The 26,512-nt window shown below is 36.6% G+C and overlaps 1 protein-coding gene across 2 annotated transcripts in view; it reads left to right on the top strand.

Annotated features, from left to right (window-relative positions):
- The window catches only part of VTA1 (vesicle trafficking 1), a 41,745-nt gene extending 22,478 nt beyond the window's left edge, over positions 1–19,267 (top strand). Inside the window, exons 5-8 of one of the 2 annotated variants that reach the window (XM_074580563.1) lie at positions 587–698; positions 7,778–7,951; positions 9,789–9,869; positions 17,802–19,267. In XM_074580563.1, coding sequence (XP_074436664.1) covers positions 587–698; positions 7,778–7,951; positions 9,789–9,869; positions 17,802–17,947 — 513 coding nt within the window. In that variant the 3' untranslated portion in view covers positions 17,948–19,267. Of the gene's footprint in view, positions 1–586; positions 699–7,774; positions 7,952–9,788; positions 9,870–17,801 lie in introns of both variants that reach the window. The other variant, XM_074580562.1, reaches the window with a different exon arrangement.
- Positions 19,268–26,512: the final 7,245 nt, after the last annotated feature.

Genomic DNA, 26,512 nt, shown 5'->3' with positions numbered 1-26,512 from the left:
GAAAAGAAGAATCTATGAAAACGCAAGTGAAATGCTTTTCCTCAATTCCTTTTCCCCAGAAACTGAAAATACATTAATCTGCAACTACAGCAGCTTTTCTGTATTCATGCTTTTAAATACATTTTTAAAATTTAAAATAATGTTATGAGAAAAATTATATTATTGGTCAGCAGGAGTAGCATTTTAGGTTTCAGATATGTATATATAAAGTAAATAATCATCTAAGTTTTAAGGTGATAGAAGTTTTCGTTATTATTTCACATCAGTAATTACTACACAGTGCTCAGTCTTTCACACAAGGTGGTCCTGGTGTAATTTATTTCCTTTTCCTGACATGCTGCACTAATTGAAGATCGCCACGTTTTCCTTTCATGCTGAGATCCTGTTTGAGCTCTTCTTTTCTTTTTATATTATTTTTAAATTCACCAATTAATTTCACATGTGTTGTTTATCTTTAAACTGGTGTCTAATGGTAGTAGAGAAAGCAGCTTAGTTTTATAATCTCGGGGTGAAAAACCTGCTTATATTTCTGTTTTGAATGCATTAATGTGAGTAGTTAAAATGACTGGCCTTTTCCCTTCCCCAGAACGCCCAGCACAGGAAGTACGCCAGGTGGAAGGCAGCATACATTCATAACTGCTTGAAGAATGGAGAGACTCCTCAGCCGGGGCCGATTGGAATGGAAGGAGAGAGCTTTGGTATGTGTTTCCCTTTTCTTTTTAGCAGAGCAGAGGGCTGGGCCAAAACCAAAATCGTGGTATGCACAGTACTGCAGGGAGCACCCCACAGGAAGCACAGCTTCCCGGTTTAATGTTCCATTCACGATGGGCTGCCTTCTGCTTTTTATTTTCTGCTTCTCCTACTGTTATTTTTATTGGACCTTACTATTTGATTAACTTATTTATTAAATATTTTTTTTTCTTTCCTCTGTAGTGGAGATTACTATTTTGAATACAGATACTGTCTAAGAAGGCATTGTCACCTTTAGGCCAGGATCATGCATTTCTTTAACACTACCCACAGTCCTCCTTTGAAATATGTTCTGTGAAGTTAGAATCCCTTTGCCAGTTGATCCTCTCTCAGAAGTTAAATAGGAGTCAAAAATGGTTTGATCGTAGGTGAATTCAGCTTTAAAGCAAACACATGACTGTGTGACAGCCCCTTCCTCCTGTATAAAAATGTGGTTTTCAAAACAGATTTATGGCCTATTCTTTTTAGATTGGATTTCCTGCCACTTCGTCACTCATCCCCTTTTTCCTCGTGTTTTTAGTCACTCCCTGTGTTCTTCTGGCTACCTGACTTTCCTCTACTGGATTCCTCGACGTTACCTCCTTAAGCATTAGCTAAAAATTGATTTCCAAGGACACCCGCTTACCAGAATGAATGTGTATCAGAACAGGTTGTTTTAAACCTCGCAAATTGTAAATTTTACTCTCTTCTATTTAATGCATTCAGACCTGTCTAAACTCTGCGGCTAATTTAAAAGTCGTAGCTCTTTAGTAAGAAACATCAGGGATATACAAACCTTTCTCATGTGGAGCTTTTTAAAAACAAACATCGCCACTGTGAGCAAACACAAGCCAGCCTCTCCATGAAGTAACAGAACACATACTAAGCAGACTCTCTCTTACAAGAGCACATAGGTCACAGCCTAACCTATTCCGAGAAAGACAGCTCCGTTCTGTTATTTCATCATGTGTATATTTACTAAAAATAATTTAAACAATCGAATCAGAGCTGCCATATTATTTCTAAACTTACTAATGTCACCCAGTTTGTAAAGTATAGATCCACAGACTTCAGATATGTGCTGAGTTTAAACTGCTGAAACAGATAATAGTATTACTGTTCTGTGTATAAACTGATCGTGCTTTTCAGTTATTGATAAAAGCAGAAGATATGCAAAAATTACTAATTTCTGTTAAAAGTAAACAAAAGTGTCTAAAAGCCTGGGTGCCAGTTATTATTTCTGGATGAAATACTGTTTGGGTATTAATACCCTAGAAATACTACAACATAAGTAAATTCAAATATTTGTGAACAAATAATGAGCACAATACAACTTGATTTCCAAGCTACTGGTTTATTCTTGTTATAATGTTTTTCTTACCTGAAGATGCCCTACAGACTTAAGCACTGGAATGGCTACCTTACCCACTGAAATAAGCTCCAGTCTAGGCACAGCTATATTTGAAGCGGAGCATTAACAAACTGATTTCTTCTTCAACGTACCACCTTTTTCAAGGCAGTTTTCTTAACTGCTGGTGCAGCTGTAGCAAGAGAAACTTAGGGTGATCAGAGGGCTGGAGCATCTCTCCTATGAAGACAGGCTGAGAGAGCTGGGGTTGTTCAGCCTGGAGAAGAGAAGGCTCCAGGGAGACCTTACAGTGGCCTTCCAGTACCTAAAGGTACCTTCCAGTACCTACAGGAAAGATGGGGAGGGACTGTTTTTCAGGGAGTCTAGTGATAAGACAAGGGGTGATGGCTTCGAACTGGAAGAGGGCAGATTTAGGTCAGATATTAGTAAGAAATTCTTTACTGTGAGGGTGATGAGACACCGAAACAGTTTACTTGGAGAATTTGTGGATGTGCCATCCCTGGAGGTGTTCAAGGCCAGGATGGATGGGGCTTTGGGCAACCTGGTCTAGTGGGAGGTGTCCCTGCCCATGGCAGGGGGCTTGGAACTAGATGATCTTTAAGGTCCCTTCCAACCCAAAGCATTCTATGATTCTATGCAACTCCAGCTGCAAACATCACCACATCTTTGTAAGTCAAATTACACCAGTTTGATAATTCAATGGAGAAGACAACCTATGGGAAAAAATCTTTTGTTATAGTGAATGTAATAAATAGCCCAATTAAATATTTCTAGCTTTAAATGACTGCTCTTTAGTGCTCTGTCTCATAGTGCGGTAATGTTTACAAAGCTCATCTGACTATGTGATTACAGAGCTTTTGCTAAAATTCTGTATACGCAGCTTGTGTAGAAACAGTAATTGTTCCTCAGCAGCAACAAATAGTCTCTTTCTTCATTTTATTAATGTGGAGGCAAAGGTAACCGACTTGCTCAAGACTGCAAAAGAAACTCTTGTAGGAGGGAAAGTAGAATTCAGACTTAACTCGAATCCTTAGTATTTGTTGCAGGTCATTACAAGCAGTTGTGTGAATAGGTGAAGACTGTTGCTTTCGTTAGCAAGTTATGTCTGCAACTTCTAAGGGATGCAAATGATGAGTGAGCCAAAATTTCAGCATCCTTATTGATAGGGAGCCTGCAATATCTATAATTTGGCAATATATTTTTATTTGTTGAATTGTATTTCATGTAGTAAGAGAATTTTTCGCACTCTCTTATTTTCTCAGCAACAAAATGAAAAATACTTTTTGACTATTATTTTTGGAAATTAACTCTATAGTGTAGGTGTCCATAATGCTTTACACAACCAGGACAAAATTTTTATGCAAATTAATTTTTATTAGAAGAATCGTTAAAAAAAAGTGTCAATTCTTGCTTTGTGCATCATAAGAAGAAAAGCAGCATTGTTTGAATGTACGACTGAACCTTCCCCATTCCTTTCTGCTTGCTCATTTTCTTCCTCCCCTCGCAAGTGGAAAAAGTCTGTTTAAACAGAGTGAAACTAGGTCTCTGTAGCTTGACAAATTACCATTTTTTTCCAAAGTGTTATTTTCTTTGTGATTCTTGAAAACCATACTGTAACTCTTGGAGATGTTTTTACAGTAACATAGGCATGCGTTATGTAGTTCTGCTGTTGGATTTATGGATGCTTTTGTCAGGATGCCACCATGGAAACATTAAAATGACATGCTTGATTTATTAATGCAGTTAGAATACAAGTCTGAGAGTACACATAAAGGTCACTTAGCAGTAGCCCTAGGTCATCCAGCAAGATTTTATACTAATGGAAAAAAATTAAAAATGTAATTTCAAATATGAAAAAGTTCCTAAATGGTCATGGTATAGCCATAGTAAAATACATTAAATGTCACCACTTTCATTGCAATATATGATATGTCTTCTACATTTATATTTTGTAATTCCAGGAAACCTTTATAGTTCCAACTAGTAGAAAGAAGAGTGTATGATAAGTTGATGGATTTTTGGGTCCATTTCTCAATATTGTGGAAAAAAATATACTTTTTTTTTTTTTAAAAAAAAGCAGCTCCAATACAACCTTACATTGTACATCTTTTAGCAACATCTCAAGCTAAAGGGAAGCAGTGCAGCAGAATGAGAAAAAGAAAATATTTTAAAATTATAATTAATAGATTACCTTTTTAATTTTCTGGATTCCCTAAAAATAGGGGTCCAGAGAATTGGAGCAGTTTAGACTCCTTAAAAATAAAAATTTTGCTAGTTTAAATTTAGTGCTGTGGGCTGCTGAAGTTCAGTCATAATTGGTGCTTCTTTACACTAGTCAAGGCCATTAAGGCTTAACAGTTCTCTATTTATGTGAAAGTATCTTTGGACAGCCTTATTCCACAAAGTCTTGCCTTCAATAAATAAATAATAATTTAAAACAAACAACCAAACAGTTAGTCTGGGTATACTGTATCTCTGAGGAAAATCTAAAGAGCACATGGATTCATTATGCTGGGATCCAAGCACAAAGGCTGATGAGGTTCCAAGACAAGAAACTCAGCTGGAGCTGAAACTGAATGTGAAACAACTGTGTCCCTGTTTCACAGCCCACTGTTTCAGCATTCTTAAGCAAATGGCAAGGAACTTTAAATTCTAGGTTATTACTGCTTTATGAGAAATTAATTCGCTTAATTTTTCTAGCATTCATTCCCATTCCCTGGAAAAGATTTGTTTTCCAATAATGTTACGGATGTTCTAACCACAGAGCTTAAAAACAGTTTGTTGACTTAAAAGTTCTTTTTCAGCAGCCTGAAATCCTTTTATTTAGCACTACTGTTAAAACTCTTCACAAATACTGCAAGCACATATCTCAAAAATGGTTCTAATACTTTAATCTTTGATAACAAATATTTTAAATATTTACTTTGCAGAAAGAATAGTTACAATGCTTTGATGACATTTGGGCACTTTAAACACCTCAGAAGAGTTAATTTAAACAAAGCAACTTTTATGTTTAATACAGTTTAGCATTTGGCAATTGCATAATGAGCAAACCAAACAGTTGATCTTTTGCTACATATACCTGATTAAAAAGTATATCACCTTTTTGTGAGTTTGCCTCTTAACAGGCACTGTTATTAAGGGTGGTCAGCACTTCTAGCACTTTTTTGGGGTTGGTTTTTTTTTGTTTATAATATTACCAGACTTTAACTGTTTGAGTTCATATCATCCATGACCAGTGTTGCCTACAGCATTGCACTTTTATAGGAGTGACTAGAAACCATGAACTGCCCAGTGAGGAAGTTTGAAGCTGAATCTGGGAACGTGTTGGCAAGAAGATTGGGAGACAGTGCAAGACAGACACAAGTATGGGGCATGGGGTTGCAGATACGGGATATGAAGTCCTGGTACAGAGAGAAATCAGAATGGGACTGAAGAGCCAGATCAGGGCAACAGGAAGCTGCAGGGAGCAGAATAAAGGAATAAATGCATTAACAGTTTAAGCCTGGGCAAGAACTTACAGGTAATTTCTCTTAATTGAGATACTAAGTACAATGAGAGCGTGTTTTCTCCTGCTCCCTCATTCTCAAAAGTGGCTTAGTAATTTTTACAACAGCTTTCCCAAAATACTTGCTTCAGGCAGACACCTAACATGGAAAATCCATCTTTATGGCTACAATTTGACCAAGCTATAAATAATTGATAACAGTGGTACAAGTAAACTTGGGTAGCCTTGTCTTCAGACAGCATGATGAGTGTTTTGCGTAACTATTTCCTTAATCTTACGTATATTAAGTCTCTGGGATTTCATTAAACTAAATTTTATTTTCTGAAACTCTTAAAATAATTTTTTTGATTAACACCAACACCACAGAAAAATATAGCATTTGACCAATGGCTTATTCCTATTATTACATTATTATTTAAAAGGTAGCATATCTGGTGTTTACTTTTGAATCTCACTGTTTTTTTGCCAGCTTTAACACGTTTAATTTTACTTCCATGCACATTAGCCACATGATATTGCAGTATGAGATATTAGCAGAAAATACAGCAAAGGAAAAATCTGGCACCTTAAGATATCCTTTGCCTTCCAGAAATCTGCCAAATGTTTGTTTGCATATGTCAGAAATAGTTTCATAAAACCACAGCCTGAGTTACTGGTTGCAGCAAGTGAAAGTCACTTTCACAAGAATAACATACATTTTACAGTGTTCTGTGTTTTTGTATTAATTTTGCTAGCAGTGCTTGACACTCGTGACAGAACTTTGCTTCTAGGTTTCTTTACTTTTTAATACTTTTAAATAAAGATTCTTGGTTTTGGACTGTGTATTTGGGGGATTTGTGAATTTATTTGTACTTGGATGTTCTGAATGAAAGTACAACTTTGCAATATAAAATAAAAATATATTCTTTAACTGTGTATTTATTAAAGTCCAGTGAAAAGCCCTAATGACAATACCGTTGATTTTACTCTGCATTATAGCCTTTTATTGTAGTAAATCATATTGTGAATCAGAAGGTGTTTAGTTGTTTTTGGTAAAGGTAGTAACTGAACTTTTTTTGGGGGGAAGAGGACCTTACACAGGAAAAAATCTGATATTTGTAATAGTAGCCTGTTTAATTATTAAGCAGTAGAGGTGTTTGCATAACATAATCTTGTATAGTTGAAGATCAGTGTGGATTTCATAAAGAAAAAATATCTATTTTGCTGGCTCTAGACACATACAAGTTTTGTGCTCCCATATTCGTTTTGCTCCCTTTCAAAAACTGACTGTTAACAAAGCCATTCCCAAAACTCTGCTCTTTCCACCTGACATTATTGACGGAGATAAACACATACACTGTAAAAGAAAATTAACTTTTTTAAATTGAACTGAATTCATGTATTCTATGGTTCAAATTAAGGAGCAGAAATCAACCATATTCTAAATTATCTACATTGTTAACATAATAAAATTGGACCATTACTTTTGCAGTCTTCAAAGCAACATTGACTAAACTAGACCAGAACCTTAGGAACGTGACTAGATTGAAAAATAGTGTGTATGTTCTTTGTACATGCTATGGGATATATTGAATCTCGTTATTCTTGTAGTGCATTGTGTACTCTAACTGTTCTATATACAGTTATGACTCAGCTAAGCTGCATTTCATTTTCTTGCTTGGTATTACTTTCCCAGAGTACCTCTTTTTTGTTATTTATTTGTGGTTTGCTTAATTGATATAGGCTAAAGGATTGGCACTGTCTTTCTTTTTATGAAGAGTTTGCAAGGCAAATACAGTTTTTCATATTCTGGTTCATGTATGTATTAAAATATAGATTACTTCATGTTTGTATTATCTTGGGTCAGCTAATGTGGATGCAGTACACAGAAGTATAAAGAATTGTACTTATGAGACAAAGTGCTTATATTCAAACCAATAATGAGATGATCCTTCAGTTTAAACAGAAGAGATCTTTGAACATATGTGAGTTTCTAGATCTCTTTCCTATGGTATATTGCTTTTTTAGTTTGTCAAATTAACCGTATGTGGTTTGGGTTGATAAGTGTTTTATGTCACACTGTGGTTGTAATTTTTCTACTAACAAAAATTTGGAAGGTGGAAGAAAGCCTAAGTTTTCAAATGTTTGTACAGAAGAGTTGCAGTAACTCCTCTTTTGTGTCATCTTAGCAGATGTTGAAAGGGAAGAAGCAGGGTCATCTTCTCTCCATAGTGGAACAACTCAACCAGCATCATCATCCACGTATGAAGCTAACAACATACCAACTAGTAATTACACTGGCATACATATACCACCAGGTGCCCATGCACCAGCCAACACTCCAGCTGAAGTACCTCATAACACAGGTATGTCCATATCACACCCAAAAAATTCATGCCTTTATTGAGAGGCGAATTCTAGCCCTCTTTCCATTACAAAGTAAAATAATATAGCTATTCTATGGCAGAGGCAACTTCATAAATTAACGTTGTAAAAATGCCATCAGAAATATTTTTTATGTTTTTATGCTTTTTAATGTAATTCATACTTTTGAGCATTTTGCCAGAAGAGATATATGGATGAAAGAGTGAGTGTTCCTGCAGACAGAATGTTTTTTTCTTCCCTAGAATCATGCATTACAACATCCGTACTGTGAAGCACCATTTGAATCTTTCACTTGATAGATGAAATTATATTGCTTCATTCCATATTTAGCTTTCCCTATGCAGATAGACTGCTGCTCTTTATGTGGGAATGTATCTGACATGGGGTCGGAACCGTTACAACAACACTATAACAATCATGCCTGATGTACCGTTTGTAGTTTATGCTCCTTTTCCCATGCAAGCACAGTAGTGTGATTGACCTCAAACAATAGTAATAATAGAAATTTTGTCCCTACTGCTAAACATATTGGCCCCTACATCCTTCTTCTTCTTCTTTGTCATTTTTGGACCAAACCCAAGTTCTTAAAAATCCATACTTCTTCCCAGTTGCTGTATTTATAAAAAAAAAAATAATAATAAAAAAGTTATATTATTTGTGAATAGAACTTTTTCTTTTCATTCTACCTTTTTACAATGATTTTTCGTAAGACTAAAAAATTAAAAGCTCTTGATTTCAATCCTGATGATCATTTGATTTTTCAGATACTTTTTTTTATTATAGAACATATGAGATGTTTTTGTCACACAGCTCCTCCTTTTCTTTTGATTTCTCATTTTAGAAATGCCTCACCCTATGAAAAGTTCAGGATGCTCTTTTTTTCAGCTTTATCAAAGGGAAATCCTTCAGATAGGTGGGGTTTTTTGGGTCTGGGAGGGGGAGAGTGTTGTTTTTACATTCAGCCTCGCTAAATGCTTAGCTCTTTGTTTTTACCAGATCTGAAAATTATGGAATATGTACCTTGTTGGAATACAAGAATTCTTTGCATTACATAGTTTTAAGCCCATCAGTCATTCCATGAAATAACAGATAATTTAGAAAAGTGGTTATACCATCTTTCTACGTAGCAGATGTTGTAGAAATAACTTTAGGTTAGTCTGGCGTATTCTGGACATACTGCAAAAATATAGTTTTGGATCAATGCAAATGAGAGTGTCTAAAACGTGAACACGGATACAAGAATGCTTCACAGCGTAAAGTGCTGTTTCTTTTTCTGGCATCACCATTTCCCTTTAAAATCCAGCTAGCTTTTTTATTCTCAGCAACTGTTATCGAAGGAATTAGAAAGGACATAGTTTGCAGATGTGAGATGGCAGGCATGGGTCTTTAAAAATACAATAATGGAGACTCTCTCTGATATTAGAAGGCAGAATTTAGGCTTCAAATATAAGTTTACTCCTACTCTTCTTTAACAGATTTTCCTCAGCACTCTAGGGTAACCAGTGGCTATTGGACTAATATGTTCTTTTTTTATTTTTTTTTTAATGCTTGAAATTAAATTTCGGTGAAATGCTGTACTGATAAAATGAATGACAGCATGTAAATTCTTCTGCATTATTTTGTAAAACTTTCGTAGTCTGAAGTGAGGACTTTAAAATTATTTGTTACAAACTTTCAGAATTGGGAAGCTGTCAGCTGCTTAACTTAAAAATCATTGAGTCATTAGGTTTACCTGTTCTGTTTTCGTATTTTGTCTGCTTATTTTTAAAGTCTATAAATACAAATAACCTAAGTCCAATTTTTTGCATTGATTTGCAGGAGTGACAAGTAACACCATTCAGCCTGCTCCTCAGAATATTCCTCTAGTCGATCCTTCCCTTTACAGTGCTCAATCTGCAGGTAAGGTGGTGGCATTTGTATTGTCTGGACATGGATGTGCTGTGTCCTGTGCGTCTCCCCTGTACTGAAGGAAGAAGTTTGAGAAATAACGTTGTTACTATCTGAATGCTACTAATGCAGAAATCCTAAAAAGAATGGACATAATCTAAACATTGTGTTGCTAAGAGTTTAACAGTTTCTGAAAGCTTTGCCACAGTGTATGATTAGTGTTGTCTGACTTTTTCAAACCAGCAAGACTGTGTTAGGCTTTTTATTTTATTATGTTCTTGCTTCTCAGATGAGGTTCCGATATACGTAGCAAAGCCTATGATGGCCTTGCTAAATTATATTTTTGGTAATTAATACACATTCCCTTTACTTACGTACTGACCCTGTATAAGAAATTTTAAGTTATTTATTTAATTCATTAAATAATCAAACCATTCCAGTGGTGTTTTCTGTAGCAGCATAATTGTTATGTGTGCTTGTTGATTCTAAGTAGTACCTGTATTAAATTAAATAATTTATAAGGTACTGCTAATGATGTCATTTTGATGTACCATGTAATCAAGGCTTTTATCTTTTAAAATGCCATCTGTCTTTGATGTTAAAATCACTGATAACCTATATTACATGTATTTTATGTCTGCTTGCATATATCATGCTTTGAAGTGCACACATAAATGCTTACCTTAGAGAAACCATGGCCGGGGAAAGAGTAGTGACTGACAATAAAGCTGGAATCATCCTAGATTCTAATTTGGACAAATTATTAACTGTTTTCTAGGAATTTTTCTGACTGTGGAATAGAGATAATAAAAAGATAAGTTATACCTATTTGTAGTAATCAGATTTTTGTTGGCAACATGTATGTTGAGTGAGGAAGAGGTCTAGAAGTCCTGGTGTGAAATCTGTTCACGTTCTACCCTACAGTTTATCCTCACCAGGGAAAGCTAATAGTATATGTAATTCATGTTTTAAGTTCCAGTACTAGATACAGTCCAGTGTTGCCTGTTACGACTACCAAGTTTAGATAGGTATATTTGTGTATATTGTAACTTAAAAATAGTTAGATATTTTTGTTTATTATGTTGTTGAAGGGGATGTCTATATTAAAATACCACCTTTATTGAAAAAGCATTTTTTATTCAATTGAATGCTATAATAGGAATTCAGTGTTTAGCTTGACTTTAGTCTGCTGTCATAAGAATGCCTGGGGGCTGTGTCTCTCAATATATTAGGAAGCCTTTTTTGTAGATGTCTTAAAAAAATAAAAATAACAAAATTTATCTTTGATAGAGACAGATTAACCTTTAGTCTTCTCTTGAAGAACAAAAGGCACACCTGTTGTTTGTCTGGCATGTTACTATAATGTCTCATGCAAGAGCTCGTTTTATTGAAAACAGTATCTCAGACCTGTAGCTGAACCATTTCAACTTGGTGATAGTTTTTGAGTTTTGGGGGCTGTTGTGGGAGTTTCGGTAGCACCTTAACCAAAACAGCTGAAGGCTTCACTTAAGCTTTACTCTAGTAACTTCTAGTTGGAAAGCAAATTTTTTTGTTGTTTGGCAGCAGAGATTTTGTGTTTAACCAGCTTATCATGACGCTCTAGACAGTCATTCAAATAGGTTTTTGGATAACTACTCTGAAAATTCTAGCCATCATTGTTTCTTGGATTGAATGTTTAATTCTAGTTGTCAAAAATGTCATAATTTTGATTTAAAAGGTAATTTTTCATCAAGTAGTAGAAATTCCATTGTTCAGTATCTGGATAATGTCTGTGCATTGCTCCCTCTAGCCACTTACCTGTGATAACCTGATTTAGTAAGTATATAAATATAAATAAAAAGGAATGGAGCGAATTAAGGTACCCCGTGTTTGTGAGAATTCATAATAACTACTATCATGTAATTAAGAGATTAAGACCCTTGCTAGCACAGTGATGAATCTCTAACTTGATCTAACCTGAGTATTTGCATACCTGCATTCCTCCTCTGCACATCTGTTGTGTCACTACAAGTTTGGGTCTTGTAACAGCTTAAAGTGTGAGGGAGTTTTGCAGAAGCACACCCTGAGAAGTGCTACGGCTCATACAGGTGCTCGGTTCTGAAAGCTTAGAAAATACGCTGTCAGTTACGCAGGAGTTTGAGAGGGCGTAAGGGGTATGTCAGTCAGCAGAGATATAGTAACAGTTTTGTTTGCATACATAGAATTAAGAAGCTTAAGAGAAATGGAAAGGGTTTGTCTTGCCTGTCACCATCCTGTCATGCATGCCTGGTCATTACCCAAAACATCGTCCCTTCAGCTCTACGTGTAAGAGTAACAGCAAATACCGTTCTCCTACTCATGCTGCTGAGGAGTGCTTTTCATGCCAACAGTACTCTGTTCCACAGTAGCCTTGTTCCCTGACCTCTAAGGAGATGTAGAAATGCCTGTACCTCACAATGGATGTACTGAACTGTGGGACCCAAGAGCTCTCCTCCATTCCTGAGTTGCAATATGTATATTCGGGCTAGATCCTGGCTGTATATTGAGGTTAGACTTTGGTATGCACTATTCCTATGGAACTGAAGTTTCTTTTGGATGGAAAGGAGGGATCAGTGTTGCCCCCCAGTAGATCCATAGAGCTAGCACAGTGTAAAGTACACTTGCTCCATGATTTAGACACGATGTCTGTGTCTATACTAATAAATTAAACATGCCTGTAAATATTTGCCACTGAGAACAGCTGGCACAGAACCACTCACATCCATACTATTAAACTTTTAAACCTTCTAAACAAGGTATTTTATGAAGGCTGCCAATATTGAATGGTCTCTAGCCTGCTCTAACCACAAGTCGTGCCCAGGAATTGTTTGGGAAAGTGCTGGTTTGCGTGGGCCAAAACCATACAGGAGTCTGTTCCAGCAGTTTGACAGTGTAGACAGTCAAGTTTGAGTGCTGAGACGAATTCCCTGGCACTGTTGAATGTACTAGTATAGTCATAGCCAAACAGGATATTCCACATATTCCTGCAAGACTCTTTCTAGTAGAAGATCAAATGTATATTTTTAAAATAAATTATATATTTTCTTTCCTTCCCATAACATGGGAGAAGCAATTTGATTAATGCTATGATGGGAGAGAAACTTTCTGTGGAGAAGAGTGGAATATTTTATCAAAAGAGAATTACATTAAAGTAACAGTGTTCCTTTGATTTTAATGAGGGTGAATCCTCCAATAATTGTCCTGTCCTGTCCTGTGGGAACAGGTTTCAGAGTTTAACATTGACTTTTGAAAGCGTCAAAGCTTATGCAATTAAGCATTGGTTAACGTCTCTGACAACAGGATGTAGAGTTACACAGCAACTTTGTATAATGTGTGCGTGCACTGCTCTGCTGTAGTTCCCTTAAAAAATGTATTACCGCTAGATTTTGCTAACACTAAATCCATTTATGGTTGTGCTACACAGAGTTTTTATAAAATCTTCTTATGTTACCGTATGCTCCCTTCCACAGGTGGCATGGTATAGAGAAACCATTTGTCCATTCTAGTTGTGTGTATAATAATGTTTGATTTTCTACACGCAAAGTAGAAATAATAATTTGACATTCTAGATGTTTTCATGATCTTAAGAAGAAATCTTTGAGGATATATATTTCAAATATCTTAAGTGCCTTAATGGGGGGAAAAAAGAGCATCTTGTTTCAAAAATCATTTCAGTTACCTTTGCTATCACTGTTTTTATATACCAAGTTGCATTGTTAAAATGTTCTTAAATCAGTTGCCTTGTATGTGGGCAGCTTCATAAAAAGGAAAAACATCTGATGGATAGAAAAGGGATACCAGAGAGAAGCAGATATATCTTGTAAAATACACATTATTTTTATTCTAAAACTGCTTTTTTTCCCCAACATGATTTTCAGCATCTTTAGTCAAATCACCTTTTGGTTTTCACTTTGTGTTCCTCTTAAACTAAAAGAGTCATGCTTGTTGACATTAGTTACATATTCCTTATGCTTGTCACATTTCAGTAATAAATATAATGGCCTGTGTGAACCTCATGAGGTTCAACAAGGTGAGGTGCAGGGTCCTGCACCTGGGTCAGGGCAATCCCCAGCATCAATATAGCCTGGGGGATGAAGGGGTTGAGATTAGCCACGCGGAGAAGGACTTGGGGGTACTGGTGGATGAAAAACTGGACATGAGCCAACAATGTGCACTTGCAGCCCAGAAAGCCAACCATATTCTGGGCTGTATCAAATGAAGCGTGGCCAGCAGGTCGAGGAAGGTGATTCTGACCCTCTACTCTATTCTAGTGAGACCCCACCTGGAGTACTGCATCCAGCTCTGGAGCCCTCAGCACAGGAAAGACATGGACCTGTTGGAGCAGGTCTAGAGGAGGGCCACGAAGATGATAAGGGGGCTGGAGCACCTCTTCTATGAGGACAGGCTGAGAGATGAGGTTGTTCAGCCTGGAGAAGAGAAGGCTCCAGGGAGACCTTACAGCCACCTTCCAGTACCTAAAGGGGGCTACAGGAAAGATGGGCACAAACTCTTTAGCAGAGCCTGTTGTGATAGGCCAAAGGGTAATAGCTTTAAAATAAAGAATGTAAATTTAGACTAGATATAAGGAAGAAATTTTTTACAATAAGGGTGGTGAAACACTGGCACAGGTTGCTCAGAGAGGTGGTAGATGCCTGATCCCTGGGAATGTTCAAGGTCAGTTGGTTAGGGCTCTGAGCAACCTGATCTAGTTGAAGATGTCCCTGGTCATTGCAGGGGCAGCTGGACTAGGTGACTTTCAAAGGTCCCTTCCAACCCAAACCATTCTATTATTCTATTCTTTAACTATTGGGCTAATAATTTCAGATTAACACAGATGCAGGTTTGTTTCAGGATAAATACAGTATACTTTTCCCATCTCAGTGTTGTGCTTTTTAGAGCTGAGAATCACAGGGTGGTTGAGGTTGGAAGGGATCTCTGGAGATCACCTGTTCCAACCCCTCTGCTCAAGCAAAACCGGTTGCTCTGGACCAAGTCCTTTGTGTCTCCCCCTGCCCCTGCTCTTTCCCCATGGTTTAATTTACAGCACCAAGACAGCTTTTGAATCTTTCCCAGGACGGAGGCTCCAAAACATCTCTGGGCAACCTGTGCCAATGCTCAGTCACTCTCGCAGTAAAAAAGGTTTCCTGGTGTTCAGACAGGACCCTCCTGTGTTTCAGTTTGTGCCCACCACCTCTGGTCCTGTCACTGAGCGCCACTGAAGAGCCAGGCTCCATCCTCTATGCACCCTTCCTTCAGGTATTTATATACATTGATGAGATCCCCCTGAGCCTTCTATTCTCCAGGCTGAACAGTCCCAGCTCTCTTGGCCTTTCCTCATTATGTAAGGTGTTCCAGTCCCTTCATCATCTTTGGCCCTTCACTGAACTCTCTCCAGGATGTCAGTCTCTCTCTTGCACTGAGGAGCCCAGAATTGGACACAGTACTCCACCTTTGGCCTCACTAGCGCTGAACATCCCTCCACCTGCTGGCAACGCTCTTCCTAATGCAGCCCAGGATGCCATTAGCCCCCTTCGCCACAAGGGCAGATCGTTGGCTCATGGAGAAATTATGTCCACCAGGACACCCAGGTTTTTTTCTGCAAAGCTGCTTTCCTTTTCTCCAAAGCTGCTTAACCCCTAGAATATGTAAATTGAAGTCAGTTACTAACTTTTGTGGTTGTACCTTTGATGTAAGTACAGACATTACAGTTAAGTTTCACACTATTTTGAAAACTTAAGAACACAGAGCTGTTTTATTTCTATTCTGCTTGTCCATTGTGAGGTGCTGACTTCAATAGGAGCTGAGGCCACTGAGCACATCAAACGATCAACACCCTTACTGTGTAAACTTTGGTTTATAAATTTAAAATTGTTAACTTTTTTCCCCTCAAGTTATGTCATAATAGCATCTGAAGTAGATTTCATAATAAATAAGGCTTCATGCCAGCAAAACATTAATGGAGCTGATACTGTAAAAATAAGATTAGACTGGTGAATTTAGGCTTCCTTCCAATAAATCAGTTGAATACTGGACTGATGCCTTGGCCAGTTTTTAAAGAATGATTTTGTAGTTTCTTTTGGCATCAGAGCATAAAGCCACTTTGAGGGGAACTTGGTCTTTTTAATTTCTTAAAGATGTTCAGTAATGTGGTCGCAGATTGACCCCAGCTGCTTTTAGTCTGTGGCTTTATTTAGGTTACAAAATAACTTAGGTGTGTGCTTGTGTTTGTACACTCTCACGTGTATTTACTCACATACTCACAGATTATTTTGAGAGATTTAATGTGACTTGACTTATTCGACAGTAAACTAATACACATTGCAATGATAATGAGCCCACTAGGTTGTCATGTGCCTCAATATTCAACAGTTATTTTGTGGTTATACTTATTTATTGAAGGGAAAATAAGTAGACTTGTAGATTATATTTTAAAAATCGACAAAATTTATGTTAAGAGCACCTACCTTTCTGCTTTTTATTGGGGTAGGGTTGTTTTGAAAAACAGCAGACCAGTCAAGTTTTTAATATTCCCAGGTTTTCCGTTTTATTTGTTTAAAAGCTGTTCTTAAATAATAAGAGTGGGAAAAGGAAAAGCAAATATAATAGACATTTTCTGATAAGAACTGAGATTCCTTAGTAAAAATTCTCACAGTATTGCTAGCCACGGTTTTATTTTGAAAGAAAGGGATCCAGCTAACTGAAATTGTAACAAAAATGCATTTAAGTATATTCATGTCCTTGCTTAAAATTAGAAAGCTGTACTTAGAGAGCTAAATCTTTGTTTAACCAATTTTATATGAAATCTATGGTGCATTATAAAATGCATTTTTTTTTCTTTATCTGTGAAATCTGTTCATTGCTTATAAGATACTGTGGGGAAGCCTATTAAATAAATACATAATTCTTTAGTATTGCATATAATTATTTATCCATGTCCATAAAAATCAGTCTTTTACAAGTTAAGTTGTTCTGAAAGAACACAAGTAAAGGTTTTATAATTTATCCATAGATTATTGGGGTGGCATGGGATTAGTCTTAAAATTCCCAGTGAATTTGTGGGTGGAAGGCGGGACAGTAACATAACTGCTTTATTTTATGCACACATCAGTGATGCTATTCATATATTAAATCTTCTGCCAGTTAGGGCATAAGTCCCTTCTGTGCTTTCTATAAGACTGAATGCAGGTGTTTGAGCATTACAGAATTCCCAATTTTTTAACTTATGTCAAGAAAATATTCTGATTAACAAGTAACAGTTAATGGTTTTATACTATATTATGAAAATATTTTTTGCTAGTGTTCTCTGGTATTACAAAAATGGGCACATTTAATGAGATCAATGTTGTTCTCAGTCACCTTACATAAAATTGGAAATATAAACATTACTTGGATAAAAGAGAATTATAAAATGTGCACAAACATGCCAGTGAGAAATGCTTCTACGTTTTGAAAGGTTGTTCCGGTTGAGAAGGAACAGTTTCTAACTATGTATCATTCCTGAAGAAAAGGGCAAAGTAACGATACTGTTAACACAAAAAACACTGTCCTTGTTTCTTGCGGGTTGTAGTATGATTACAGCTAACTTATTGTTGTTGAAAAGCTCTCCTTTGCTGCCTTAGATGAAGAGCAGATCTTTCTCAAAGGTATTGACTTACTTTTGAAAGGCACTGGGCATACAAATACCAGTGTTTAGAAAGATCCTCTTATATTTTTCAAATGCCAGCAGCAAAGAAGTTAAGCATTATGCGAATGGGAAGAAAAATGAATAGAAGAAACCCTGTAGCTTGGTCTCTGTAATATTACCACAAATATTAGCCTGGTTTTCATAATATTATCGCAAATATAAGTAAAACACAGAAATCACGTGAAAGAAAGCCTCAGTCAGATTTCTTTTATAGTAACTTGGTAATACTTATGTTTTTGCAGGGGAAGTCCGTTTGACTCCAGAGGACTTTGCCAGAGCTCAAAAATATTGCAAATATGCTGGCAGTGCTTTGCAATATGAAGATGTGAGCACTGCTGTGCAGAATCTACAGAAGGCCCTCAAGTTACTGATTACCGGCAGAGAATGAAGCCTTTATTCAACAGATTCACGTCTTTTGCCTAAAGAACTAACAGCTTATTACTGTACCTGTTAGGGGAGCGGAGTTACACAGACATTCTCAATCCCATCACCCGTGACAATGAAATCACTGTTTCAGTGTCATAATAGCAATTAATGGTACAGTAGGAATCTCTGTTTTCACTTTACAAACAGTGGAGCTAGAAACATATGAATGCAGTGGGTTGATGTAAGCTCAATACTGAAGAAAGTATTGTGAACACCACTCAAGTTAGAATTCATCTTGCAATATTTAGATTATTGGAATGCTGAATCTGTAAAAAAACTTGCGTGTAAGAATGTTCTGTTAAAATTCTTACTCAGATTTTACTATTTCAAACAGTTATTTAAAAAGTATAATAGCTTTGAAACGATAACTAAGATTAGCGCTTTCCTCCTGAAATGAGAGCATGTGAGAAAGCTGACAGATTCACAATGGAAGGGACTTTTTTCCTATAAATTGTGTATTATCTGAGACATAAGTCAAAGGTGAGGGAGACTTGAGGACATTTGTATTTCATTTTAAAACATGCTGGAAAAAGCATCTCTTGATACTTCAGAGAGTCATTTTGATGGTGTTCCAACCCAGTCCCCCACAACTGTACGGACTGCTACGTGTAGTCTTGATTATTGGTTCTTGCTCCTTTTGTGTGAAAACTTACAATTTTGTATATGTATGAGTAATTAAGAGAAAGTACTAATATTTATCAGAGGTGAACCTGAAACTGGAGACAGAGGTTCTAAACAACGTGAATTTTAGGGAGACTTACTTCGTAGCTGTTCCATCTTTTTAAGAGTTTGAAACAAAAGCCTGTTCTTCAGCCATTAAAGCACTGTAGGTTCATCTCTGGTATTAGTGTCATAGAGCTTCATATTTCCAGCTAATATTCTTCCTGTCTGCTTTGTTGTGGAGACTTTTTGGACTTGGGATTTAATTAAAATAGCTTGGAAACTGAATTTTGAGTCTTTATGAGGTCTGCCCTTGCAATTACAGAGCTCTTGGTTGTCAAAAATCCATCCATGCTCTTTAAAAGAAAGAATAAGTAGTCTTTTAACCGAGGTGACATAATAACTGAGTACACCGTAAAGCATGTCTGATTTATATAATAACTTTAATGACATATTATCTGATCTATATTTCTTTCCAAGCTGCCGGTTCAAATCCATGTATTCTTTATAGCTGCACTATTCTGCCGTGACTAAAATAAGTCTGATATTCAAAGCAAAAAGATGAGGAAAAGAAAATCAAACATAAGCATGCATTAAAGTTTATCTGGTTGTGTCCTTTCAAGGGTGTAGAGTCTTTGACAGCAGGTTTGAAAAGAGTGGTATGAAACTTGTAAATGTATGTTTAAGCATTTTAGTTGACTGAGATTTAATAGATAAAACACCTGGTATTGTTTGTGTTGCTTTCTGATAAAGGATAGCATGCTAATGTGGACAGTGATTTGGATTAGATTTTAATTATTTTGGGAAATTTAGAATAAATCAGTCGGAAACTTTTTTTCACAGTAATGCTGTACAAACCTGGGCAGTAAGGCTCTGTTTTGTACAGTGCTTCATGCAAGATAGATCCCTGACCTCAGTATGAAACTGAATTACTGTAGATTATTCCATATATATTATTGTGGTGTTAGACTGTGATTGGAAAAGCTGCTTTTCAGTTGAAAGAAGGATGCAGAACGTCGATCCGTGGAGAAATATATATATTGCATTGCTATGAAAACTCAGAAGTTGCTTTCATTCGGGATCATACCACTATTTACTAATACCACCTTCAGTCTCCAGCACTCAAAGGAGGAAAGTCAGTTTTCTTGTTTCTATTTATAAAATAATGAAAGGAACTTCAGGGCTTTTGTATTACATGGAAAAATAAGCAAGCTATGATATAATATTGTATTAATATGAGGCTTTTCAATTAAAATTGATACTATTATTTTTTTGGCGATTGAATGATGTGAAATGGAGGTACATAACTAAGAAGGTTGCAAATGAAAATTTAGTATTTCTTGAAGTGTATAAAAGATTGTCCGAAGGCCATGTTTGTGTTGAACCTCTAGATTCCTCTAGGAAAGGAGGTAATAAGAAATGAAAAAGCCATAAGCAATTTTTTTAAGTGATCATTTACAAATGTGTAACCTTCTTATGTCTAGAGAGAAATTAAAATAAATGTCTCTGAGGGGAATGGAGATGAAAATGCTAATACAAAAGTTTAAGAATTTCTTAGAGAAGCTATCAGAACATTCTTTCTGAAAACAGATTGGCATTTAGAGTATTTATCATATAAAATTCTCATGAATTTTGTAGAAGTAAATATATCCTAATACCGACCTTCAGACCACAATACCTGAATTAGCATATTGAATTTTATTTTGCATAAAATTATTTTGCTCTGATCATTTATTTTTTAATTTAGAAGTTTTGTAACAGGCCATCAAACCATGTTTGAAGACACATCTTTAAGCTGCTAACATTTAATGCAGCAGACTCTTGAGTATTTATCATCCAAACTGATGCCTGCAGTAAATTGTAGCAAAAGGTTCCCATTCCATTAAGTATAGCCTGTGGGACAGCTTTAAATGTGGCAGATAGCCCAAAAGTGCAAAGCAACGTTGCAGAACAGTTCAAAAAGTGTACATATTTGAAAATGTCAGGAGAATGTAGGTAGATAGCCTGTAATTATTCCAAATTGGAATTTGTGGTAGGCACAGGAATTTATGGCCCCATTGTTAAATATTGTGTGAGCTTTAAGTGTTGACTGATTCATTTTACAGGCGCTCTGAACGATAAAGTATCAACCCATAGCTCCTCTTAAACCAATTCCCAATACGTACCAGTGCAGTATTAAATAAAGGAGGGTGCCGGTTTTGTTTCATGCTACAGCCAACAACTCTCCCTTCTTCAGTATGACTGCCACCTACATGTGTGTTGGCCTTTCTCCTTTGAATTGTGAGTTCTCAATTTTCTCAGTCTTGTTCAAGAAAGGAGAAGTAGTGTTTTCTGTCAGGTGTTTCGTGTTCAGTTTCACTGCTTTTGTAGGCTAGAATTTTAGTAAATCTGTTCAGTGTTTGTTACTTAAAAGGCTTTTGCTATTACTTAATATTTTTGCAGTTCTTTATACTTTTTCCTCTCTGCAGGCAAGTTCCATGCAGGATTCCTACAGAAGTCTTTGAAAAGTGTCTTGCGGAGCAGGCCATTGTTTATGAAATGGTGGAGATTTTTTCAAATGTGCACTAATTGGATTTACTAATACTGGAGGTGTTCTTTTCCAATTATTGCAGTCATTTCAGGTGGAATTTTTAATGATGTCCTTTGTAAGTGAAGTTTCAGAAGCACAGACTTAAGTATAATCATATTTCAGGATGTGATGGTAGTTGTAGTATTTGATGCTATATAGTATTTACCTACGAGAAATTAACAACAGAGAAACTTCCTGTCTGAAGTAGGATGGGGGAGACAAGAGGGCAGTCCATGTAGGCACGTGTGTCTGTGCCCCTATAGTAATATAATTCCTGTGTGTTTATAATATAATGCATGTAAATTCAATGGTGAGCTATAAGAATGCCTTCCAAAAAACGTAATCGGTACCTTGTTTGCAAGTATTGGAAAATGTCAGATACAAACATATACACAAATATGCTGACACATGTTGTTCTTGATGCTAAACTTTAAATGGGCTAGTACAGTGCCATAAGTTAACTTTTAATTGAGCAGTATTCCAAATGAGTGATCTTTGATTTTTCTCCTTTTTTGGGTCAACAGTAATATAGGAGCCTGGTACAAAAAGAATGAGAACACAAATTTAGAGGAAGTTAGATTTACTGAAGATAGTTTCTGGGTTTTTTTAAAGTCTTCATGGTAATGTTCTGATTGATATTGGAAAGTGCCCTTCCTTATACTGTATAATTCTTGCTTCCTTTTAAAATGTCCTTTGTTGTGCAGTTTATGGAATTAGAGCCTGAGCCTGGATTAGGGAAACCTGAAGTTTGATGCTAAGTTTCTAAACCAGCAGTGCATCCTGATACTGATGCAGCAGTTGTTCTTCACAGTCACCTCAGAGTTCCTATTTTTAAATGTTGGAATTCTAACCAAGTTTTGTGGGAAAAGAAGCAATGTTGGGTGTTTTATTGCGTTGCCACCTTTCAGTGCACAGCTGTAGTAACAGGAGAACTGGAGAAAACATGAATTTGCATTTGATATTTCACTATCAGCAAGAAAAGAATATGTTGACAGCAGAGCTCTTTTTGACTTACAAGAGTATTGAAACAGTCTGATCATAGAGATGTTCTGAATGTAATGCCCTAAATGATCTAAGAATAGGAACTTTGGAAATAAGAGGATTGAAAACAAACTTGAAAGAGAGTGGAGACATATGTCAGGGGAGAAAAATAAATCACCCGTCCACAGAATGGGAGGAGGCACAAAAATGATTGCAGAAGGACATGGAAGAAATACCTAGGATCCAACATGGGATGGGAGCATGGCAGTGACTGGAATGAGGTTAGAGTTGTTGGGTGGTTTATTTAGCACCTTGAAAGAGATGAGACAGAAGGCAATAGATTACAGGAACATAGGAGTGGTGGGAAGGAGCACTAGAATGACAAAAAAGCTACACTTTTCAGGGGGAAAAATGTGGGTTGTAGCACAGGAGAAAGTTAACCTAGTTGAGGAAACGATAGCAGAGAGTAAGTCCAGCTAGCTCTAAAAGGAAAGAAAAAAAAAATACCAGTTGACAACATTCTGAAAATGGAAAGGAGCAGATCTCATCCTTGGAACCTTTGCGCTCATTAAAACATGTCATATTTAATAAATAATTTGAATTGCCCTTTTGGAAAACTTAGGAGACTGCATAACTAACTTTATGGTATCTGCAGAGAACTAGAGATCCATTTTTGTCCTTAAAATGTTATCTCCTGTTTTTTTTGCTTTCCTTCTTGTTTTGATTTGCCTTTGAAAAAGGTCACGGTCTGTATTTATTCTGTGGTGTTCCCATAGCTAGAGGGGAGGTTGTTGCGATTGAATACAATGCTCAGTGTGAGTGATAGCCCACATGCTTAGACATTGTCAAGTAATTTGGGAAGATAACAGATCTGGGTTTTACCTGGTGTGTGCAGTGGAGAAAAATGTAGCGATTTTACTTCCCTCCTGAGCTTCAGAGGCTCTTTGGCAGCAGTATGACTACAGTATTTAAAGAAGGGATATGTGGAAATTTACTTGGGGCCATATTCCCAATCAGAGCCCAACAAATTGATCTCTAGGAGTTTGGAGACCTACAGCTAAGCGGTTCATGAAATTGTCAACTTTTCCTTGCCACAACTAGCCCATCCGTAAAATGGGCTTCTCTAGATTTAGCACTTCTTAATATAGTCAGGATTTTTGTAATCCTGACAAGAAGTGAGAAGACAAGGGATGATTATGGTAACAAGTTCCCAACATAAATATTTTTTAGGAGAGGCAGAGAAGGTATTAATGTGCAATGAGAACATTTATAATAAGAACAGAAGAAATGGAAAAAAAACTTCATAGGACAATTTAGGGGACAATGGGCAGGAATAAGGAGATGTGATATACACTGTAGTTGTAGGTCATGGGCAGCAATTTATAATTTATAGTAGTAATATCTAATGCAAATCTTAAAATTTTGGATTTATCAGAGGACCAACATAACTTCCATTCTGCGATCCTGAAATAAGTATAAATCCAGTAATAAGTTTTAATGGATCTATAAGTACAGAGTTAGTATTTTACAGGAGAAGAACAGAAAGTAAAGCAATCATATTAAAAAAATAATAAATTGTGATCAACTTCAGGCCTGTTGGTTTAACCAAAAGATTAAGCAAAAGCTTAAGTTCAGGTTGTGAACAAAAAACTTGAAGTTCTAACATGAGTAATATAGTATGTTTTCTCCTAGCCCTTGCGTTCTGACTGCTACCCCAGGTGGTCTGGGACACTAGATTTCTAGAAAACGAATGTGATTAATTCAGTTTACTTAAAATGAAGTGATGCTTGGCATAAGGCTCTAAAAATACTTGGGTGGAAACAGATTAATGTGAGAATTGAAAGATGGATTAAAGCTGGTGGAAGAAGAGACTGCAGTAAATTCTGAACTATTTTCAGGGTGGAAATTGAGAGAGACCAGCCCAGGGACACAACCTTTTTCATATGTCAGTGACTTAGGTTGAGATCACTGCCTAAATCACATGTAATTTGTGGATGAGATGAAGTTGGGAGGTATTGCAAGTACTGCAAAGAACTGGGAAAAATTCTGTGATATTAACTGAAAGACTAGAACAGAGTGAAACTGAAAGCACAAAGTCACTCACTTGGATTCTAACGAGAAAAATTTTAAATAAAAATTAGGGTACTGAAAGCTGAAGTAGTTCTGATCAGCCTCACCTAGTTTAGCAGGCTAGCGCAAATTTAGGATGCATCAGATGAGATTGTTTAAATACAGAGTGTAATTAAACTGTCTCAATACCGGGTTTGATTCTGATCGTTGTTGGTGAAAGTTCTTTACTAGTAAGAGAGACAAAGATGGGCTGCTAAGATGATGAAAATCTTGTTTTTTGAAAACAGATTAAGTCTGGTTATGGAATGGCTTTCTTAAGGCATTAGGGACAAAGCATTAATTTATTTTAAGACATCTTGATAAATTTATGAATTGGATTGCAAGATTAAAGTAGTTCTAGAGCTAAAATTTCAGTTTATCAGTCACTGAGCTTTTGGGAAGGTTTTTTGGCCTTCTGATCAGCCTTGAGGTAATAGTCCATCTCCCAAAATACCGTGAAATATTACTGTAAAAAAAAAAGGTATTTCGAGACCTGAGATGTTGTGATGTCCTGATTTCTGCCAGTGTCTTTCAGTTATGCATCATTTTGCTTTGATGAGGTCTAATGTTTGTTATAATGCATTGTAAGCATTTCGTGAGTACTAGTGAGTATGGGGCAGAACGAAGAGATTTTTATGCATTGTATGAGTTCAATACCTAGTGTAACGTTTGCTTATGACTGGAAGAATATCCACAGTCTGCATGTTTCTGAATGCAGATACCTTTTAAACTTGCAATGTGAAAAGCCTATCAAAGATTGAGATGTGTGGCATATTGTCAAAATACAGCACTGCTCAAAATAGAGATACAGCTTTGCAGGAACTAGCCCATACTGAAATCCCTGTAAGCTGTTTTAAAAAATAGCAAATATTTCTTTTTTGCTGAAGGTAATCAGATCTATCAGCACAGTCTTGGGAAAAATACTTTATTCAGTGTAAATATTAAATCTCTATTTGTAACACAAGCATGCAGGTACTCATGACTGCTGCACTTCAGCTCAGCAACCCTTTGATAATAGAAGCTTTACACACATATGGCCTTTATCCTACACTTACTTGCCTGAGTAACTTCACCCATGTGAATGGTCCTATTGAGGCAATAAGACTACTCATGTACATAAGTGTTTGCGGTGTTCAGGCAGAAAGCTTTCTTTGCTTGCTGTTCAGTAAAGTTATAGCTAGAACAATGGCAATGGCTTTAATGGATCCAAGTGTGGTATGCTGCGAGTTCTCCAGTGTGGGGGTTCTAATCTCATAGTCTTTATACTGACAGATTTTGAGACAGAAGTCTTGACTTTTTTCCATTTATGTTTCCTGTTGTGTTTTTGTGGTTTTTTTGCTGAGGTTTTATTTGTAATTTATGCAAAATAATAATGATAAATCTTATTGAACCTAATTGCACTAGACTTGCAGAAAAGGACAGTACTCCTTTGAAGGCTCTGTCAGTATATTTTATGGTACAGATAAATCTAAACACAGCTCCTGTTAGCTAAGAAATTTTTATTCTCAGCAACACCTGCAGGAACATGCACAAGACCCACAGTACAGGCCCTGCCATGTATACTGCAGGTGTTCAAGAGGGCAACTTCTATTCTTGTTCACTCTCAGCCACCTACCTGAATCAGAACATTCAGCTCTCTTTTGAAGCGAGCATTGTGAACACTGTTGAAAGTTTCTTCCTCCTACCCCATAGCCTTGGTGATACATTTGTCCCACAGACTCGCTGGAGTGCTTAGCAGTTGTCCCTGCTGAAGCTCAAGAGAGATACGAACAGTGTAAAATGTGAAGGTTTCTTTCTACAGACACTTTTCGTAGTAACTGTAATGTTTGCTGGTACTGTTCAGTCAGCTTTCTGTGAAGTGATCTGTTTGTAAATCTTTCTACCTGTATGTCAGGTTTACAGATCCATGTGTATTTGGTCAGATCACTAAGGTCTTTGAACCTAAGCATATTGGAGTATGCTAAACACCTTACTACTGCATTTCTAGCACCTGCAATTTCTTTGGTTTTTGACAATGGAAATACCTATCAAGATTACTCTCTACTGAAATCTAAGTCCTAATTCCACAATTTCTTCCTCTGTCACAGTTCATCTTTACAGAGATCATCTTGCCTCTTTTGACTGCTTTGATCAGTCTTCCCAGTCACTGTAGACACAGATGCTGACAGAAACATCTGCGCACTGCGCAAATCTTCAGGACAAGTCTCA

Source organism: Larus michahellis, chromosome 3, assembly GCF_964199755.1.
Source record: "Larus michahellis chromosome 3, bLarMic1.1, whole genome shotgun sequence".
Classification (NCBI taxonomy): Eukaryota; Metazoa; Chordata; class Aves; order Charadriiformes; family Laridae; genus Larus; species Larus michahellis.
The sequence above is the reverse complement of the archived record's forward strand: the minus strand, read 5'-3'. Positions and strand labels throughout refer to the sequence as shown.